At 45.7% G+C, this 21,194-nt stretch overlaps 1 protein-coding gene across 2 annotated transcripts in view; it reads left to right on the forward strand.

Annotated features, from left to right (window-relative positions):
• SMARCB1 (SWI/SNF related, matrix associated, actin dependent regulator of chromatin, subfamily b, member 1) overlaps window positions 1-21,194 on the forward strand; it is a 48,441-nt gene that overhangs the window by 12,969 nt on the left and 14,278 nt on the right. For both annotated transcript variants that reach the window (XM_030218481.1, XM_030218482.1), the window contains exons 3-7: window positions 3,409-3,538; window positions 4,601-4,738; window positions 8,975-9,102; window positions 9,796-9,962; window positions 10,495-10,685. In XM_030218481.1, coding sequence (XP_030074341.1) covers window positions 3,409-3,538; window positions 4,601-4,738; window positions 8,975-9,102; window positions 9,796-9,962; window positions 10,495-10,685 — 754 coding nt within the window. The remainder of the gene's footprint in view (window positions 1-3,408; window positions 3,539-4,600; window positions 4,739-8,974; window positions 9,103-9,795; window positions 9,963-10,494; window positions 10,686-21,194) is intronic.

Consider the following 21,194-nt stretch of genomic DNA (forward strand, 5'->3'; position numbering starts at 1 on the left):
GTTGACCCCTGGGAAGGTCCTCTTCAAGCCTGCTTTGGGAGGTGGTGTCTATGGATACCAGCTTCTCGGGCTGGGGAGTGCCCTTTGCTGGGGTTCCTTGGTGCAGGGCACTTGGTCTCCAAGGAGGGCATTGGCCCTCTATCCTCTGGAGCTGCATGTATCGAGCTGAGCTCTGGAGGCCTCAGCCCCATTGTTGGGAATGCCGCCATTTGGGCCTTTCGGTCTTGCCTGCAGCGGTTGCCTTTTTTCGCCTCATAGGGAGGGACTCCTAGCAGTCTGCTGGCGGTGGTCCAGTTTGTTAATGGACGGGGCAGTGAGACTTCGGTTGTGCCTTCGGCTGGTTTGTTGGGTCCCTCAATATGGAGACAGACTTGCTCAGTCGGTATGCTCTGGTTTCCAGCAGAGGGAGTGGTTGGTCGAACCGTTTTCAGCTGGTGGGCTAGTCCTATGTCTAGGTTCCTTGGTGCTTCAGCTGTCGCCGGGCATAGGACTCTAGGGATCTATTCACCCTGCAACAGTTGTATCTGAGCGAGAGACCTCCATATGCCTTCCCCCATGCCGATTTTAGGCCGGCTGTGGGGGAGAGTGTTAGACCTTTGGGGCAGGGTGATCCTGGTCTCCAGCCTGGCCATGGCTCCCATGGTATGCAGATCTCGTGAGGCTCCTGGTTAGGGAGCCATTGTGATTCCCGCACTGTCAAGGTTTTTCTGTCAGGGCCTAGTGGCCATGGAGGTTTTCTCCCCCCTTTCCTTTGGTCCTGCGGCCTGGTCCTGGAGAGGGCTCGGCTGAGGAAGAAAGATTATTCGCTTTCAGTGGTGGCTTCCCTGCTTTGGGCTGGGAAGCGCTGTTCCTCATCGGCGCCTGCGAGAGTGTGTTTCTAAGTCTGGCGTGCTGTGAGGTTTTGGGTCACCATTGCGTCCTCTCTGGGCCACTTTCTGGCTTTTTGGCAGGAGGGAAATTCATGGGGCTAGTGCTGTAGGTCCAGTGAGGGTCCTGGCTTGCTTTCAGGGCTGCTTGCAGGAGACTTCTTTAGCTGCTACTTCTGGACTGAGTTCTTTTTCTGGTCCTTCAGGTGCTTCAGCACTCCCCGTTTGAGCCTGTTGATAGGTGGCCCTCGTTCTATGGCACAATGGCATAGTTGGCTAAAGCACCTGTCTAGTTCTCTCTTTGTCCACGGTGTTGTTTGAGGTGTTTCGGTCAACCTGTTGCTTCTCGCAACTTCAGTCTTTCTCTCTTGGAAGGTCCCTTTATCCGTTTTTTTTTGAGGCAGGGGTCTTACTTGGGGCAGTACCATGCTCTTGCCTTAGTGTTTGTTGGTCTTTTTCCGTAGTCAGCGGTCTGTTTTTTTGGAAGCTTCTAGTCTTAGCAGGGCGTTCTTGCATTTCACGGTTCCCGATGTTTTTCGCCATTTGTTTGGTCCTATTGGGCTGTTTGGTAAATGGCAAGAGGGTCTCATGTTGCCCAAGGCTTTCTTTGGCCAGTGGGTGAAGGTGGCTGTGATCTCAGCCTGTATCCTGGGAGGTGCTTCTCAGGTTGAAGGCTCGCTCTCCTGGACATGTGGCTACGTCTTGGGTGGAGGCTTCGTTGTCTTCTCTGTTGGCTATCTGTAGGTCAGCGGCGTATGCTTTGCTACATACCTTCAGTAAGTATGGTAGACTGGCTGGTGCCACTCAGGCAGCAGCTCCATTTGGGGTGTCTGTTCTGCGTATGGCAGATTCGGCTTCCCACCCTCATAGGGATAGCTTTTGAACATCCCACTTGTCCTGGAATAGTGGGAATGAACGTAATGGAAGGAGAAATTAGGTCTTACCTGATAGTTTTCTTTCCATTAGTTCTTCACACTATTCCAGGAGCCCTTCCGTGGTGCGACGCCTTTGTTGGTGGCTCTATGTACTGTCTTTGTATCCTGTTTTCCAGGGGCCTTATCTTTGAATGGTTCTTGGGGGCTGGATATGTTGATTGCTGACCATCCTCCTGATTGGGTGTGTGTTCTTCCTTGCTTGAGGACGGATACTGAGGAGCTGAGCTGCTAGCAGGGAGCTTTGTAGTGGTGCTCAGTTCTGTATTCTCTATCTCCACCTGCTGGTCGATGGACATAACTACCCACTTGTCCTGGAATAGTGTGAAGAACTAATGGAAAGAAAATTATCAGGTAAGACCTAATTTCTCCTTATTCATGCAGAGTGGAGGGCTGTACTACCAGTCTATTTTAATGATAGACTTCAAACAGAAAGGGTCTTCAGCAAATCCAGAAGCAGTATGTCTGAAGATTCTGATGGAAGAAATGTGAGGTTTGACTTGGGCTTTTAACAAGAAGAGTATACAATATATTAGTAGCAGTTAGGGAGAAGGGTTGGAAAAATCTCAGACACCAAAAGCTTTATGCCTGGTCTACCATCACAGCTAGGTCTAAGCAGAGAAGATAACTGCCACAATCAAGATCCAGCTCAACAAGCTCCTGCCACTGCTGATTCCAGAGACTTGGTTTAAGAAGCCACTGCCACTCGTTCTTAGGTTCTGTATTAGTAATTCAGGAGGGAGGAGAAGTGAGAGGAAAGGGAATAGTGCCTGGAGATGGTGAAAGACAAGAAATGAAAAGAAAAAGGAAAAGCCTGAAAAAAAATTGCTGGCACCCAAGTTTTCTAAATATTTTTCCACTCCTGTGCAGTGACAAAAAAAATGACCAATAAACTTAATGGTTTCTGAAAACGCATTTCACTGCACTTCAGCACCTAGCTCTGGACAGCTCCTGGGACCAACAGCCACATCACAATTCTATTTTTTATTCTTTGCTTTTAAATCTTTATTTAAGGACAATATTTAAGGACAAACTAAAGAACAGTGACATTGCAGAACACCAATATGTCACAGGCAGAGCACAGAACCAGCCCATCATCTACCTCATCTCTGTTGCAAAATGGTATTATGTCACAAATATAAGGCCCATTTACACTGAAACTTAAGGGTCCTGTCTTTGGCTTAATGGGCAAGATATTCTACGAGGATGATATTTCTTGTCTGCTTGGGGAGACTCTTCCAAAAAGCAGAGTTAGTGAATCACTCTTTTATGGCAACTGAAGACAACAATCACCTATGATAGAGGGATGCCTATGACCCTCTCCACAATCCCAAGAGTTCCAAAAGGGCTAGAATGATTGTTGGGACCTGTAATATTCAGGAAATTTCCCTCTTCACCCAGAAATTCAGCAACCAATTGTCTACTCAGGTAAATTCATTCATTTGCTAAAAGGCTTCCCTAAATAAGATGTTTAATCCCTTTCTAGATGGCAAGAGGTGATACAATGTACAAACTCAATTGCGTTCACATTGCAAAGTAGAAGAAGCATGCATCTGAGTGTCCTCTACTTCAGTTTCCAGTAACTTTGTACTTTTCTCCTTTGAGAGTAGACCATGGATACACAACATTGGCCACAAGTGTAACCCTCTTGAAAGCCTCAGAAGTAGAGGAGATCTTGGATGGGAATGATGAGAAATACAAGGCAGTATCCATCAGCACTGAACCTCCAACCTACCTCAGGTAAAGAGTCTACTTCAGACAGGAGGCGACAAAATTTAAATAAAGAAATGTTATAAAAGTGCTGTATTACCTGTATTGTCACTGATGCACCAAGTCGTTTGTTATTTTAGAAAAATATTCATATTGCAAGATAGTCCTTTGGATCTCAAATGCTTGGCTGTGAAGCAGTGAGGAGAATTTTCCCTAAAGTGTAATCTAATCTAACCTCAGTTATCTTGCCAAATTCCATCAGCTAGTGCAGAAACTGGTCATTTCATTGTTGCTGTGCAACCTAACCTGCTCTCTTCCTTCTGGCTTGTAAGGTAAACATGAGAGGGTAGAAGGTTCTTGGCTCGATCTCTGTATTGTGCCTTCTCCTCTCGGGGTCTGCTGTTGGGTTCTGTGAATGCAACATTTGCATTTCCTGGGAGTGGGAGGTTGGATTTTATGCTCATTGTTTTGCGTTACACCTGGTGAGCAGATTTCAGGCCTGTGGTTTCAGGGTTCTGCAAGGACTCTTGAGTTGTGGCCTTTGTTTGAGAGGGGGTGAAATCTCAGGTAATTGCAAATAAAGGTTCATGATCTCAGATCCCAGACCTTCTTCTGATAGAGCTGGTGGTAGCAAGAGGAAACTGACAGGTGCCAAAAAGTATAGTTATATTTGTAAATTCTGCATTAGTTTTGGTAATATTCAAGAAATATACAAATGGATGTGGTTCAGATTTATTTAAGGAAGGTTAGTGTAAAATTTTCAATAGCAAATTTTGTTACAGCATTCCATAAAGTTGATTTGATAGTTCTTTTTCTGTGGGTAAAATACAAAGCCCATATTGAACGTAGTTCTGCCTGTCTGGAGGAGGAGGGAGAACTGATGGCAAGAATCTGTCTATTTGTACAGACAGTATGACCGTGACCCCAGGTCTTTTCTGTTCTAATCCTAGGTTCAGCTCAGAGAGAAAAGCTGCAAGTTTCTTTGAAGTTGCTTACTCTGATTTATGCTCTAGTTTTTACTGTGTACTGCTCTAAAATTTCATATTGGTTCTGTAAAAGTACAATTAAACAATAATTACAATGTCCCTTCAGAGAGCAGAAGGCAAAGAGGAATAGCCAATGGGTTCCAACTCTACCAAATAGCTCCCACCATCTTGATGCTGTGCCCTGCTCAACAACCATCAACAGGAACCGCATGGGGAGGGACAAGAAGAGGACATTCCCCCTCTGGTGAGTGTTGGTGTCCCAGGAATATTTTCTGGCAGATACACCATCCCATGTTGCTGTTTCTGCCTTACAGAGAAACTGGGCATTGCTAGAAGAACTTTAGGTACTAGAATTACAGGAATTGTCACTTAGTTTGCATGGTCATATGACTTTATTTTCAGTGAAAATTATTTTTAAAATAGGATTGTGATATGGGGTACTAAAGTAAAGTCAGAAGTAACTATAACATTCTTCACAGAAAGGGTGGTGGGTGCATGGATGGATTTCCAGGGAAGCTGGTGTAGGCGAAAACAGTGCCGTTGTAATTGAGGAAAGCATGGCATAAGTCCGTAGCTATGAAAAAGTGAAGGAGAAGTTAGCTGATCTGGAGTCTCTGGCACTGCAGGCTAGATGAAGCTTGCAGCCTTTACCTGCAGTCTCTTATTTGCTGTATGGTCTGCATTTTGTTGCTGTTCTGTGGCTATAAAATTGCTTTGTGGTTGGAGCTCTCCTAACATGCAGCGTTAGAAGGTTATACTGCTGCAAAATGAAAGGTGCCGATAGTAGTTTTCTTATGGATGGAAGTTGTCCCAAAACCACTCAACAGAAACATCGCCTAAAGTCACTTAGAGTATAATAACATCTTTATTATAAATTCTTAAAGTTTAGAGATTAAAGGACCTCTGTGCAAACCCTTTGCTAACCAAATTCATGTCTTTATTTTAAAGGCCAATCATTCCTTTAAAAAAAATAAAACAAACTAATATTCAAAACATTTTATATATTATATGAAAATGTAAAGAATATATATATGTGTGTGTATATCTCTCTATATAAAACGCACCTCCAACGTTCTAATGAAGCCTCACTTTCCCAACGTTCTAAAGTGAGGTGGCTGAGACCACTTTTTAGCTCCATTAGTGTCTGCCCCGCCCATGTGTCAAATGTGATGACGTCGAGGGCGGAGCAATGACACTCAGCAAAAAACATCGCTCAACCTAAAATGATGTCCTATTAGAAGGTTGGAGACGCACTATCTGCCCTTCACATCCCCCCCCCCCCCCCCAAGTCACAGCCCGTCACCAACCCCCCCCCCCCCCAAGGTTGCCACCGCAAACACACGGAACACAAACCCAGGCAGGGGAGGAGTAGAATCGCTCCAGGTTGCCACCGCAAACACACGGAACACCACCCCCCAGCAAACACCAACCCAGGCAGGGGGAGGAGTAGAATCGCTCCAAACTGCTGCAGGGGCGTAGCCACGGCCGGCCCTAGACGGGCCCTGCCCGCCCACCCACTTTTCCTCCCATTGCCGGCTCACTGCTGCTTTCATGTTGAGAAGCAGGGCCGGCGCTACAAAAAGAAGAAGCACTCAGCTGACTGACCTGAGCGCTAACAACAAAAAATGTAAAAAACAAAAATGCGGCACCGCAGACAGCCTTGAGCCATTGGCTGCTGGCTGTGCAGGCTCCGCCCGTCTCTTACGTCACTGCCCATTCATCGCTCCAGGGGCAGTGACGTAAGAGACGGGAGGAGCCTGCATAGCCAGCAGCCAATGCCTCAAGGCTGCCTGCGGTGCCGCGTTTTTTTTTAATTTTACTTTTTTTGTGGTTAGCGCTCAGGTCAGGCAGCTGAGCGCTTCTTCTTTTTATAGCGCCGGCCCTAGGAGTACCGAAGATACATCAAGTGGCAAGGCGGCCCGGAGGAGGAGAAGGTGGGTGTGTACCAGGCAGGGGGAGGAGTCACGAAGATTGCCGATCAAGAGGCAGGGAGGGACAGAAGAGGAGGAGGTAAAACATGTCAGTGCTAGCAGGCAGGGGGAGGAGTAGCGAAGAACGGGATCAAGTGGCAGGGAGGGCTGGAGGAGGTGGGTAGAGAGGGATGGGGGCCCCTGGCAGGCAATGAGGGAGGGAGGGGGGCCACCCTGGCACACACTCTCCTTCTCACACACACACACTCTCTCTCTCACAAACACACTCACACACACTCGCTCTCTCTGTCACAAACACACACTTACATCTGGGAGGGGGAGGGGAGGCGCCCCCCCCCCCCCCCCCCACCCTGGCACACACTCTCATTCCCACACACACACTCTTTCTCTCTCTCTGTCACAAACACACACTTGCACCTGGGAGGGAGGGGGCCACCGTGGCGGACGGGGGCCACCCTGGCACACCCTCTCATTCTCACACACACTCACATTCCCATACACACACTCTCTCACAGAGACACTCGCACACAGTCTCACTCCCTCACACTCACAAACACACACTCGCACCTGGCAGACAGGGAGGGGGGGCCGGGGCCCACATCTGAGGGAGGGGGGCCCATCCTGCCACACACTCTCATTCTCACACTCACTCTCATTCCCACACACACTCTCATTCCAACACACACACACTCTCTCTCACAAACACACTCACACACACTCACTCTCTCACAAATACACACTCGCACATGGCAGGGAGGGGGGCACCCTGCAGGAGGGGGGACCGTCCTGGCACACACTCATTCTCACACTCACACACACTCTCATTCCCACACACACACTCTCTCTCATAGACACTCGCACACAGTCTCTCTCTCACAAACACTGTATCTGTGTGAAACACACTCTCTCTTTCACACTCACTGTCTCACATAGGCAACTTGCACACACTCATTCTCACACACACACTCGCTCTCTGAGACACACTCACACCCACACTCACTCTCTGTCACACACACACACTCGCACATTCACTCTCTCTCTCTCACACACACTCTCACAAAAATACACACTCCGAGGAAAACCTTGCTAGCGCCCGTTTCATTTGTTTTGGAAACGGGCCTTTTTTACTAGTATTATATAATCACTTAGCTTAAGTATTCAAGTTCCACATCTTCTATCCACCCCAACTTGTTCCCTACGTTCTTTGAATGCACATCGTTTAACATTTCCACTGCTAATATCAGAACACTATGATTCCACCACAGCTTTGGCATTTTTTATTTGGCACCAAAATTTTGGAATGATCTCCCATCCACTGTTGGAGCTAAACTTTTCTTACCAAAATTAAGTCCTTTCTAAAAACTCACTATTTTCAGTTGGCATTTACCTTATCCATCTGCTGACTGTTAAGATGCGCAGCCTGCGCTGTACTTTAGAGAAGCAGTCCACTTTTATTAGTTGCTGTCTTTTTTTTTTTTTTTTTTTTTAAATTCTTGTGTGTCTGTGAGCTATCTGGAGTTCTTTTCCTTTTCTACTTGTCATATATGATTGTAAAGTACTTTGGCCTTTTACTAGCTACAGCGGTATAGCAAATGTTAAAGCACCCCTGGAGGCTTTAGTTTTGTTGACAGTGAGGCTTATTTTCGAAAGAGAAAAACGCCCAAATTCCGACCTAAATCGGGAGATGGACGTCTTTCTCTTGTGGGTGCCCAAATCGCTATAATCGAAAGCCGATTTTGGGCGTTTCCAACTGCACTCCGTCGCGGGAACGCATAAAGTTGACGGGGGCGTGTCGGAGGCGTGGTGAAGGCGGGACTGAGGCGTGGTTATCGGCTGAGCAGAGATGTGCGTGCTCGGCCGATAATGGAAAAAAGAAAGGCGTTTTCAGAGAGAATTTAGGTCACTTTTGTTGGACCCGTTTTTTTCACGAACAGGTCCCAAAAAAGTGCCCTAAATGACCAGATGACCTCCCCTGACTCCCCCAGTGATCACTAACCTCCTCCCACCAAAAAAACCCGAATGTTAAACACTTTTTTCCCAACTTGTAAGCCAGCCTCAAATGTCATCCCCAGCTCCATGACAGCAGTATGCAGGTCCCCGAAGTAATTTTAGTTTAGTTAGTGCTGTGCGGGACCCATGCAGAGAGGAAAAATCGGAAGAAAAAAATAAAAACCAAGCAAGTGCAGTCAGGGACGTCTAAATTACCAGGATAGTAAAAGGGGGAATTGAACCAGCAACCTTCTGATTACAAGCTCAGTGCTCTAGCCAGTGCACCACTGATTAGACGTCCTTACCTTTCCATTAAGTCCCTCCAAGTTTCTGTCAGCCAATCACCGCTGTTGACAAATGCATGTCTCTGTTTAAGGTAATGAACCACTATCTGTGTCTCCAGCTTCTTAACCTTTAACTAAGATATTTGTTTTCCATCATTCTGGTTTTCAAATGTTTTGTAGTTTTGTCAGTAGCTGCAGCTTTTCCATTCTTTGCTGGGGTTTCCAGAACTTGGTACAAGTTCTTTAAAACAATTTTCGTTTTTTTTTTTTCTCTAGTTTTGATGACCACGACCCTGCAGTGATTCATGAAAATGCTTCCCAGCCTGAGGTTCTGGTTCCCATCAGACTTGATATGGAAATTGATGGGCAGAAGCTACGAGATGCCTTTACATGGAACATGAATGGTACTCCTGAATCTGGGCTTTATCCCTCAATTCCCCTGCCATACAAAACCTCTTTAGCTGCATTGCTGCTCATTCAGTCCTTTTTGTGTCTGTTACCATATATCTAATATGTTCTTGTATTTTAACTGTTTAATAGATAAAAGGAGAGTTTTGGTTTAACTTGTTGAAGTGTATCATTTTAGATTAGAGAGGTTAGGGTCTGTCTTGAGGCTTGAAATTGACCTCATACATAAAGATTTAGGATTTTAAATAATATTTCTTCTCATTTATGTAACCAATTTTGGTATTTACATCTATTAAATCTGTATTTAAGGCTGTTTTACACTTTCTGGCCTTACTGTTGTGATTCGCCTTTTGAAGGTTTTTTTTTTTTTTTTTGTCTTTCGGAAGACTCTGAAGATTGTTTCCTGGAAGTTAATTTGATGTATATGTCATTGTAATGTTTGTATTTTAAACTGAGTTGTTCATTGTTAATTCCTGAAGAATGTATCGGTGATTTATAATTTACCTCACCTTGAATCCCATTGTGGGAGAGTTGGCAGGTTATAAGTACCTGATAACATAGCATATAACATACCATAACATAACATAAATCTGTTATGAGCACTGCCTGCGTCCATATATTGAATTCATGATGTTAGTTATTCAGATTTCTATTGTAATTGCTGTGATTTCTTTCCCCATCTCCTTCAGAGAAGCTAATGACCCCAGAAATGTTTTCAGAGATTCTGTGTGATGACCTGGATTTGAACCCTCTGACCTTTGTCCCTGCTATCGCTTCTGCCATCCGGCAGCAAATTGAGTCCTATCCCACTGATAGTATCTTAGAGGACCAATCTGATCAGCGGGTCATTATTAAGGTAACAGCAAAATTATTCATGGCCATGAAATAACCAAGTCCCTTTGTTAAAAAGGTTACATTATGTCCCATAGCTTCTAACCATTTCAGTATGGCTGTACAGTTGATCTCTGGTTCTTATTGGAATCATGATGTTCAAACACTGCACATGTAAGCTATAATACCCTTAGTCGTATTAGTAGTTGTCCCCACTGTAGATAAATCCAGGTACAAATAATGCCCTTTGAGCAATGATTATTTTTCAATACTATGTTTTAGCGTTATTCTTGTGCCAAATAATCTTAACGCACTACATCACTTCTCAGTAGAGGTGAGGGTACCAATCTTGGTGTCTTCTCACGTCTGACCGAGTCTAGCGTCTGACCAAAAGCAGCTGTAACTCGGCATCATTTTGTAACCATGGAAGCACGATGTGACCTTCTCAGTGCTGCCAGGCTTGTCTGAACTCAGCAGGGAAGCATTGTAACGTTATGCCTTAAGTATGGTCACTGTAAAACACTCTTGACTTATGCTTTGTGTGGATTTGTCTTTAGCTAAATATCCATGTTGGAAACATTTCTCTGGTGGACCAGTTTGAGTGGGACATGTCTGAGAAGGAGAACTCTCCTGAGAAGTTTGCCCTGAAGCTGTGTTCAGAATTAGGGCTAGGTGGGGAGTTTGTCACCACCATTGCTTACAGCATCCGAGGGCAACTGAGTTGGCATCAGAAGACGTATGCTTTCAGGTACATCTGCACAGCATTTAGGTTATAATGCATGTCGCTTTCTTTGCACTGCTGTATTACTTCAGAGTAGTGATCAGATTTCAGCCTCATAATTAGGATGAATTTTGAGAAACTCCTATCTGATTGTGAATTTAGTTTAGAAAGCCGAGGCTTAAAAATATTGAAGGTATTTAATTTTTTTGACAAGTATTTAATTGTCTAATATAATAAAACGCACCCTCAACGTTCTGAGGACAACGTTCTGAAGCCATCTGACGTCACTCCCAGGCTGAAGGGTTCGTGGATTCGTGGTGTGAAGCCTTCAAGCCAGCCAGTCGTCTCTGCCCCGCCCTCGCGTCAAACGTCATGACGTCGAGGGCGGAAAAAAAACAAACAATTCCGGCAGCGTCAGGGAAGGAGGCGGCGCTCCCGACGTCTCTAACCTTCCCTTCGCTGTGTTCCGCCTTCTTCTGACATCAAGGATGACGTCAGAAGAAGGCGGAACACAGCGAAGGGGGAAGGCTAGACGTCGGGAGCGCCGCCTCCTTCCCTGACGCTTCGCTGCCGGAACCGCCACGGAGGTAAATTTAAAAAGAAGAAAAAAAAAAAAAAGGAAGGTTGGGGGGAGAGAAGAGGGTGGCCAGTAAAGTAGAACAATGGGAGCGGGAGGCCAGGGGAGAAACGACAGCATGGATGCGAAGGGGGGGGAGAAGAGGGCGGGCCAGGCTGGGACATGGGAGAGAGAGGAGCATGGATGCGAGGGGGGTCATGGAAGGGAGAGAGGGGACTTGCTGGAAAAGGAAGAATGGAGGCGGCAGGGGACAGAGGAGCATGGATGGGCATGGATTGGGAGGGCAGGGCTCAGGGAGAGAGGGGAATTGCTGGAAAGGGATGAATGGAGGGGGCAGGGGACAGAGGAGCATGGATGGGCATGGATTGGGAGGGCAGGGCTCAGGGAGAGAGGGGAATTGCTGGAAAGGGATGAATGGAGGGGGCAGGGGACAGAGGAGCATGGATGGGCATGGATTGGGAGGGCAGGGCTCAGGGAGAGAGGGGAATTGCTGGAAAGGGATTAATGGAGGGGGCAGGGGACAGAGGAGCATGGATGGGCATGGATTGGGAGGGCAGGGCTCAGGGGGAGAGGGGAATTGCTGGAAAGGGATGAATGGAGGGGGCAGGGGACAGAGGAGCATGGATTGGCATGGATTGGGAGGGCAGGGCTCAGGGAGAGAGGGGAATTGCTGGATAGGGATGAATGGAGGGGACAGATGGGCATGGATGGATATGGATTGCAGGGCTCAGGGAGAGAGGGGAATTGCTGGATAGGGATGAATGGAGGGCCCAGGTGACAGAGGAGCATAGATGGGCATGGATTGGGAGGGCAGGGCTCAGGGAGAGGGGAATTGTTGGATAGGGATGAATGGAGGGGACAGATGGGCATGGATGGATATGGATTGCAGGGCAGGGCTCAGGGAGAGAGGGGAATTGCTGGATAGGGATGAATGGAGGGGGCAGGTGACAGAGGAGCATGGATGGGCATGGATTGGTAGGGCAGGGCTCAGGGAGAGAGGGGAATTGCTGGAAAGGGATGAATGGAGGGAGCAGGGGACAGAGGAGCATGGATGGGCATGGATTGGGAGGGCAGGGCTCAGGGAGAGAGGGGAATTGCTGGATAGGGATGAATGGAGGGGACAGATGGGCATGGATGGATATGGATTGCAGGGCAGGGCTCAGGGAGAGAGGGGAATTGCTGGATAAGGATGAATGGAGGGGGCAGGTGACAGAGGAGCATGGATGGGCATGGATTGGGAGGGCAGGGCTCAGGGAAAGGGGAATTGCTGGATAGGGATGAATGGAGGGGACAGATGGGCATGGATGGATATGGATTGCAGGGCAGGGCTCAGGGAGAGAGGGGAATTGCTGGATAGGGATGAATGGAGGGGACAGGTGACAGAGGAGCATGGATTGGGAGGGCAGGGCTCAGGGAGAGAGGGGAATTGCTGGAAAAGGAGGAATGGAGGGGGCAGGGGACAGATGGGCATGGATTGGGAGGGCAGGGCTCACACTCTCTCTCATATACAATGTCTTTCTCACTCTCACACACTCTGTCTCACAGTCACTCACACACTCGCTTGGTCTCATACACTCACTCTCACAGAGAATCTGTGTCTCACACACACTCTCTCTCTCTCACACTGTGTCTCACATACACACTTGCACACACTCTCGTTCTCACACACACACTCTCACAAACACACTCACACCCAAACTCACTCTCTCTCTCACACACTCACACTTTCACTCTGACTCTCAAACAGTCACTCTCACATACACTCTCCCAAACATACACACTCCGAGGAAAACCTTGCTAGCACCCGTTTCATTTGTGTCAGAAACGGGCCTTTTTTACTAGTATTTTATATTTCATTTTATGCAAAGGTGTATAAAATAAAATGTACATAATAAATTTAAAATAGCTATATATGAATACTAGTAAAATATAATTACAGATAAATATAAGTAAAGCAAATACCTAAAGCCACTATTTATTTTTCTTTTAAATGTTTTATTTGAAAACCTTTTTAGAAAACAGTCAAGACAAACATTTTGAATAAGAAATTGCAGTCTGCAAGAAAGAAACAAAATATAATGAAAAAAATCTTAAAATGGGAAACTTCGGTCTCAAGACACTAATTTGCTTTCCTTGAGTCCAGCTAAAACAGTCCAAAATGAATAGATTATGCCCCTCAGCCAGCAGATGGAGACAGACTTAAGAGCTGTGGTCCTATATAAGGTATCTGCAGCTACCTGCTCTTAAGTATTTCTGTAACAAAACAAATGTACAACAAATACTTCTCCAAACAATTCTTAAGGGAATAGGGGATCTAGAGTCCTGAACCAAAAAAAACAGCCACATGGAGAAAACCCAGAGAACTCATTTTGAACTGTGAGGGAAAAAAAAACTGTAATGATTTATAGGTGTAAACAATGATATATCAGATTGAGTCTTTGGCCTGGTCTGGTTGGATTCAAGCAAAGGAAATCAGCAGATAAGACCAAATTTTCCCTTCCTTTTCAATCCAGCAGGCTAGTCCAGAACAAATGAAATGTGTCAAAATACCCCTTACATTGGGTGGGATGAAGAAACACCTGCTGTAAGCACCCCAGCCTCAAACACATCATCTTCTCTGGCATGGATATCCAGCTTATGCAAGGACATCCAAGTTGCAGCTTTACACATCTCAACAGGAGAAACTGTCTGGCCAAATGTGCTTTAAGCCCTGTAGGAGACACCCAGTCTACCTTATTTGTTTGGATTTAGCTTACACCTTATGAAAGGGAGGGAGAAAGGGGATGGGACTTGATATACTGCCTTTCTGTGGTTACAATAATTTGCTCTAATGAGGCAGGAACCCCCAGTATCTCATTGTGTCTCTGTGGAGGCGTCAAGGCTCCAGCTGCCTTAAGGTCTTGGAATCCTCCTTTCCAGCCGGAACAAAAGGAAGATGATCTATTGGGAAAATGTGATAACACTTGGTCTCTCTGAATCTGGTCTTCCCGAAAGACACATGAGAGGAACTCCTTGAATTTTATTTTCTTTTTTTGGAGGGGGGGGGGGGGGAGGAGTTTTGTTTCTCCCAGATCTTTCACTGTTTTCTCTAAATCTTTGCCAAAAACAAGCTTTCTCTGAAAGGGAAGGCCACTGAGTCGGGCCTTCAGTACCATAGCTGTAGACCAATTCCTTAGCCATAAGAAACATCTGGCAGAAACTGAGACTGCCATGGTTCTAGCCAAGGTCTGTGTGAGGTCGTATAAGGCATCTGCCACACAAGCCACAGCCACTCCCAATCAAGTGGCCTCTCAGACTAGTATTGCCATCCTCTGATCTGCTGTTCTGAACTCTGCAACCAGTGCAAACAAGCTATGGATGTTATGAGCTGCAGACTGCTGCTTGAAGGCCTATGGCAGCCACTCGAAAAGTATGCAATAGTAAGGAGTCAAGCGTGCAAGTTTTGAAGATCCATCAGAGCTGTACCACCACCTCTGGGAATAGTCATTTTCTTGGTCACCAAGACATTTACTTTAGGCAGCTGTAACTTTTCTTTTTCCTCCAATACCAATGGGTAAAGCTTACCACTGGCGCTTCCAACTCTGAGCCTGCTTCCAGAGGTCTCGTGCTGAGATAAGGGCTTCTATCACCTGATGTATAGGAAAGGCCACTGTTGGAAACAGGATGCTGGGCTTGATGGACCTTGGTCTTTCCCAGTATGGCAATACTTATGTACTCCAAGATGGGATGTCCTGATGCCCCCCATTTCCTAAACCAGAGGTTCAGAAATGCCCAAGACCTCCGTTGCTTGCAAGAGAGCCAAAACAATCCTTCCTCCAGGAGAGAGAGACTACTGTAGGGTCATCTCCTTCACCAGTTGGAAGCTTGCCTTCCTCTAAGGGGTTTGCTAGTGAAGTCCTCATATCCACTAGACTGACTGAACACCACTTTCCAGATACCACTGATTGTGCCTTCTGGTCTTGCTCTTCTAACTGGGTTCTTTTGTCTGGAGGGGCTCCAGTGAGCCCCTCGGGCACTTCCTGACCTCCTGGCCTGAACAGCCTTGTGCCTGCCGCACTGATGAAAGGTCTTATGGAGCTGTAGCACAAACTCAGAGGGTAACTCTCAAGTCTGCAATAGAGATCCAGAGTCTTCAGCGTTGCTATCTAAAGGATCCAGTGACATTGCCTGTTCAGCTAAGGTATGTACAAGAGCCTGAATAGCAGAAGGAGCAGAGATCTGTGCATCCAGGCAGTGAGGCAAGAAATGACTGCTGCCTCTCCCACACTTTTCTTTCCAGGCATGCACTCTGCAATAGAGCCTGAGGAAGCAGGACGCCGATTTTATTCCCACTGTTAAAGCTATATGAGCTGTATGTTCTGTCGCTTCCTCATGGCAGGAACTATGTGCTGCTCTGATGTCCACTGCACCAGGAGCAGAGTTTGGCATGCTCCAGTGGCGCCTCCATGTATCTTGTCACTGTGGTTACTACAGCTGTGCTGATCCCCATTGAGTCATTACTAACGCAAGCTTTCCCCTATACACATCCTGACTCTGAGTAGCCTGTCAGTACTTTGCTTTGGGGACCTAAATCTATGCTTCTCCAAGTGTGATCTAGCCCATGGAGAGAGAGGCAAGACAGGACAATGTAGGAAGCTCCCTTCTACCACTTCTGTTCATCCACAGTGGCCAGTCTGTTTCAGGGTACCCTGAAACTTAGCTTCTTCTTTTTTTTTTTTATTAATTATTTTTATTTTATTTTTTTCCTAGCCCTATTGGGAGGAGAAGAAGAAGCTGCTGATAATAAAACTCCCTGAGGTCTGCCAGGTAAAAAGGAAAGGACCTGAACTCCTTCAGGTGTCCCCCAAGAATTCGGCTGCCCCTGGCAAGACCCTGAATACCTCTCCAACTGTTCAGGCCGAACTGGGTGACTAGCTCTCCAACTAGCCTCGTTAGCTATCTCATCAGACTAATCCAACTGCACATAATGTCCATCATAATCTGCTGTAGACAGAGAATACAATAGCAGGTAGCTTATCAAGGGCTATAAACCAAGTGTTTTAGGCTGTCTGTTAGACAAAAAGAAAGCATTATGGAAGCACAATTCAATGCAGCATTGTACAATCATTTCAGTGAGGAGGAGGCACTCCGCTGGGAATAGGACTGAAATATCTAATATAAAGAAAATAAAATATAGGGAAGTTATAGAAGCATATCAGTTATGAGTGATTGTGAGTTCTCTTTTAGCTCACAGAAAGAGGGAGAACTATCAAAACACTTTTTCAAAAGCATAGGATTTTATTTATTTTTGTTACATTTGTACCCCACGCTTTCCCACTCATGGCAGGCTCAATGCGGCTTACATATTGTATACAGGTACTTATTTGTACCTGGGGCAATGGAGGGTTAAGTGACTTGCCCAGAGTCACAAGGAGCTGCCTGTGCCTGAAGTGGGAATCGAACTCAGTTCCCCAGGACCAAAGTCCACCACCCTAACCACTAGGCCACTCCTCCACTGCATCCTTAAAAAAAACTAACATTTTGCAATACAATTGCAGGAAACACAGGAATTGGAGCAGTTCTGCAAATTGAAGAGTAGCAGATCTCCTGGAGTGGATGGTATTCATCCCAGAGTACTGATAGAACTGAAAAAATGAACTTGCGGAGCTATTGTTAGTAATGTGTAATTTATCCTTAAAATCGAGCTTCGTACCGGAAGACTGGAGGGTGGCCAATGTAACGCCGATTTTTTTTTTTTTTTAAAAGGTTCCAGAGGAGATCCGGGAAATTATAGACCGGTGAGTCTGTCGGTGCTAGGCAAAATGGTAGAGACTATTATAAAGAACAAAATTACAGAGCATATTCAAAAGCATGGACTAATGAGACAAAGTCAACATGGATTTAGTGAAGGGAAATCTTGCCTCACCAATCTATTACATTTCTTTGAAGGGGTGAACAAACGTGGAAAAAGGTGAGCTGGTTGATATTGTGTATTTGGATTTTCAGAAGGCGTTTGACAAAGTACCTCATGAAAGACTCCAGAGGAAATTGGAGAGTCATGGGATAGGAGGTAGTGTTCTATTGTGGATTAAAAACTGGTTAAAAGAAAACAGAGTTGGGTTAAATGGTCAGTATTCTTAATGGAGAAGGATAGTTATTGGGGTTCCCCAGGGATCTGTGCTGGGACCACTGCTTTTTTAACATATTTATAAATGACCTAGAGATGGGAGGTAATTAAATTTGCCGACGACACAAAGTTATTCAAAGTCGGTAAATCGCGGGAGAATTGTGAAAAATTACAAGAGGACCTTACAAGACTGGGACATTGGGCTTCTAAATGGCAGATGACATTTAATGTGAGGTAGTGCAAAGTGATGCATGTGGTAAAGAGGAACCTGAATTATAGCTACGTCATGCAAGGTTCCACATTAGGAGTCGCGGACGAAGAAAGGGATCCAGGTGTTGTTGCTGATATGTTGAAACCTTCTGCTCAGTGTGCTGCTGCGGCTAAGAAAGCAAATAGAAAGGTAGTATTAGGAAAGGAAGGGAAAACAAAAATGAGGACGTTATAATGCCTTTGTATCGCTCCATGGTGTGACCGCACCTTGAATATTGTATTCAATTCTGGTCGCCGCATCTCAAAAAAGATATAGTGGAATTAGAAAAGGTGCAGAGAAGAGCAACGAAAATGATAAAGGGGATGGGATGACTTCCCTATGAGGAAAGGCTAAAGAGGCTAAGGCTCTTCAGCTTGGAGAAAAGGCGGCTGAGGGGGAGATATGATAGAGATCTATAAAATAATGAGTGGAGTGGAACGGGTAGACACGAAGCGTCTGTTTACGCTTTCCAAAAATACTAGGACTAGGGGGGCACGCAATGGAGCTACAAAGTAGTAAATTTAAAATGAATCGGAGAAATGTTTTCTTCATGCAACGTGTAATTAAACTCTGGAATTCGTTGCCAGAGAATGTGGTAAAGGCAGTTAGCTTAGCAGAATTTTAAAAAGGTTTGGATGGCTTCCTAAAGGAAAAGTCCTTAGACCATTATTAAATTGGACTTGGGGAAAATCCACTATTTCTGGAATAAGCAGTTGTCAGGTCTCTCGGGGAAATGTGAGCCCTTGGGCTGCTGTCACGGAGGTGGCAGCAGCAGGCAAAACCACCCAACAGGAGACAGGCAACCCTAAGACAGGCTGAAGTAGACAGGACTGGAGTGGCTGGGCTGGAGCTGAAGAGGCAAGCAACAAGGAATCCAGGAACAACGTCCTACAGCAGGGTTCAGGCTTGAGAAGCAGGATACAGGAGCTACATACAAGCTAAGCTCAAGGGAATGGGAATGACAGATACGCTTGCCAGAGGAAGGGTTAGACTGGAGCAACAGTAGCTAACAGATAGAAAGGAGAGAAATGGCTGCAGCATCAGCCGCTAACCAACCTGAGACAGGGAGCAGAGCCACTGCACAGGGATAACAGGCTAGAAGCCCACAGAGAAAAATATACACAGGCTGAAAGCCTACAGGTCAGAGAGAGATACACCTAGAAAGGCTAGAAGCCCACAGAAAGGCTGGAAACCCCCAGGCCGCAGTAATACAGCCAGCAGGCCTGGAAGCCCACAGATAAAAGGGATATACACAGATAGACTGGAGGCCCTCAGAGCAATGGGCACAGAAGGGATGGAAGCCCACAGAACAATAGACACAGAAGGGCTGAAAGCCCACAGGGCAATAATACCCAGAGCAGGAAAGCAAGAAGCCCACAGGTAAGTAATAGCCTAGGCAGAAAGCCTACGAGCAATAATACCCTGAGCCAGAAGGCAAGGCCCACAGGTGATAATAACTAGCAAAGCAGAAGGGCTGGAAGCCCACAAGAAAAGATAAGGAAAGCTAACTGTGCAAACAGCACACTAACCTTGGGACCTAAGGCACTGCATAGGCATTGGCAATGCAAAGGCACTGAAGACCAGAACACCAGTTCCTTAAGAAGGCCCTGACAGATGAGGTCACCCCTTCAGGCCACAGGCAAGGAGCATACAGAAGCCCAGAGAGTCCTAACCCACACAGGTGTAGTCTATTGAGGTAATTAGTGTCAGGCTGGAAGCAGCCAGCCCACCCAGCCTGAGACAGAGCTACCTCAGGAACAGCCCACTGAAGTACAGAGAGGCCCAATACACACAAGTGTAGAGTAGTGAAGCCATTAGAGCAGCCAGCCCACAGAGACAGAGCTAACAGGAACAGTATACTGAAGCACAGAGAGGTTAAACCCACACAGGTGCAGTATACTGAGGCAATCAGCGCCATGCTGGAAGTGGCCAGCACCCAGAGACAGAAACAGAGCCAACTCAGAAGTAGACAGAAACCAGCACAGACACTGATTCCCAGAAATAGGGTAAGTCTGAGGGTGGTCACGACCACAGACATGACAGCAGTATAAAATGTTTTGTACTTTTTTGGGATCTTGCCAGGTATTTGTGACCTGGATTGGCCAACTGTTGGAAACAGGATGCTGGGCTTGATGGACCTTTGGTGTGTCCCAGTATTGCAATACTTAGTGTACTTATGTAAAGTTTCCTCCAAGGAAATAAGTCTTTGCCTTATCTCAAGAAAGGCCTTCCATCTTTCCTGTGAGGCTCTTGAAATATGAAGAAAAACAGAAATCGTACATCCCAGGAAATTTGTCTTAACATCCAGATTTTATCATGCATATTGAAGCTTATTATTTCTGATTGTTCAAACTGATCTATCACGATTGAAGTTTAATCTTATACCTTTTACTTCTCGGCATGAAAATGAACTTTCTTCACCTGAATATTTAATCCACTCTGTCACCTCCATCTTAGCTATGTATTTTCTCTTTTCTGGAATTGGTGATCACCATTAGGTGGGAAAATGTGGCATACAAATGCTACAAATATATTGTGTCAGGTTTTCTCTTCCACAGACTTCCAGATTTGACTTTTCCAATAGGCCAGTCATCTAGATTATTCCTCTGGCTTTGGACCCCAGAGTTAGCCCTTGATGGCACATAGAAAGTCTTTCTAATACAGTAGGTAGTTTGTTTGTTTATTTGCTGCATTTGTATCCCACATTTTCCCACCTATTTGCAGGCTCAATGTGGCTTACAATTTTCCTTCATGGCATTTGCCACTCCAGAGTAGAAAGGTACAGTTGATATTAAATAGAGAACAGGATGACATAATAGATTAAGTAAATAACATAATGGATCGTCACTGGTGCTTTTAAAGATGTTTTGATAGTACTGCTGTAACATTTTTATTTGATTTAATCTAGTGGGTAATAATTGGATTGTTTTGTATTTTTTGTCTTGTTTTCATTATGTATATAAGTTTGGAAACCACCTAGGTTTTAAGGTGGTATATCAATTTTAAAATAAATAAATAAATACCCAGTGGTGAAACCAAGGGGGATTTAGGAAAATTTAACAAATCTCAGATTTAGTCTTTTAGCATAGTTCTCTAATCTCTCCAGCCTTCTATGGACACCAGTTAGATTTTTAATTTAGACAGAAACACAGCTCTTTAAATCTACCAATCCATACTGAGTCCAGACTCAATCCTGCACTGAGACATAGGGACCTAGGACACAATCCATCCTTTTCAAAGGATGCCTTTAGTCCCACCAAGGCATCCCATACTGATTCTAGATTCGCAGTACCTGGTTTTTCTGATAAAGCATTTTCATGGACCGAGACTCCAATTACCATAATGTCTTCTGTTCTCTCCACTCCCAGTGTAGCTCCTCAAGCAACTCCATTGGTCCCTAGGGGTGAAAGGTCTCTATTCTCCATCAGGGCATGATAATCCTGTCGCTGCACCTGCCCCACCTGTTTGCACTGTTCTGCAAAGGCTGTGGTGCATCAAGCACTGGGATATCCAAACTGCATCCAGGCTAAATGAGACATCACTTTATAAGCAGACAGTGGCACCCTTGCCACATTTTGTATTTTGAGGCCCATGACTCGCCTC

This window comes from Microcaecilia unicolor, chromosome 11 (genome assembly GCF_901765095.1).
Source record: "Microcaecilia unicolor chromosome 11, aMicUni1.1, whole genome shotgun sequence".
NCBI lineage: Eukaryota > Metazoa > Chordata > Amphibia > Gymnophiona > Siphonopidae > Microcaecilia > Microcaecilia unicolor.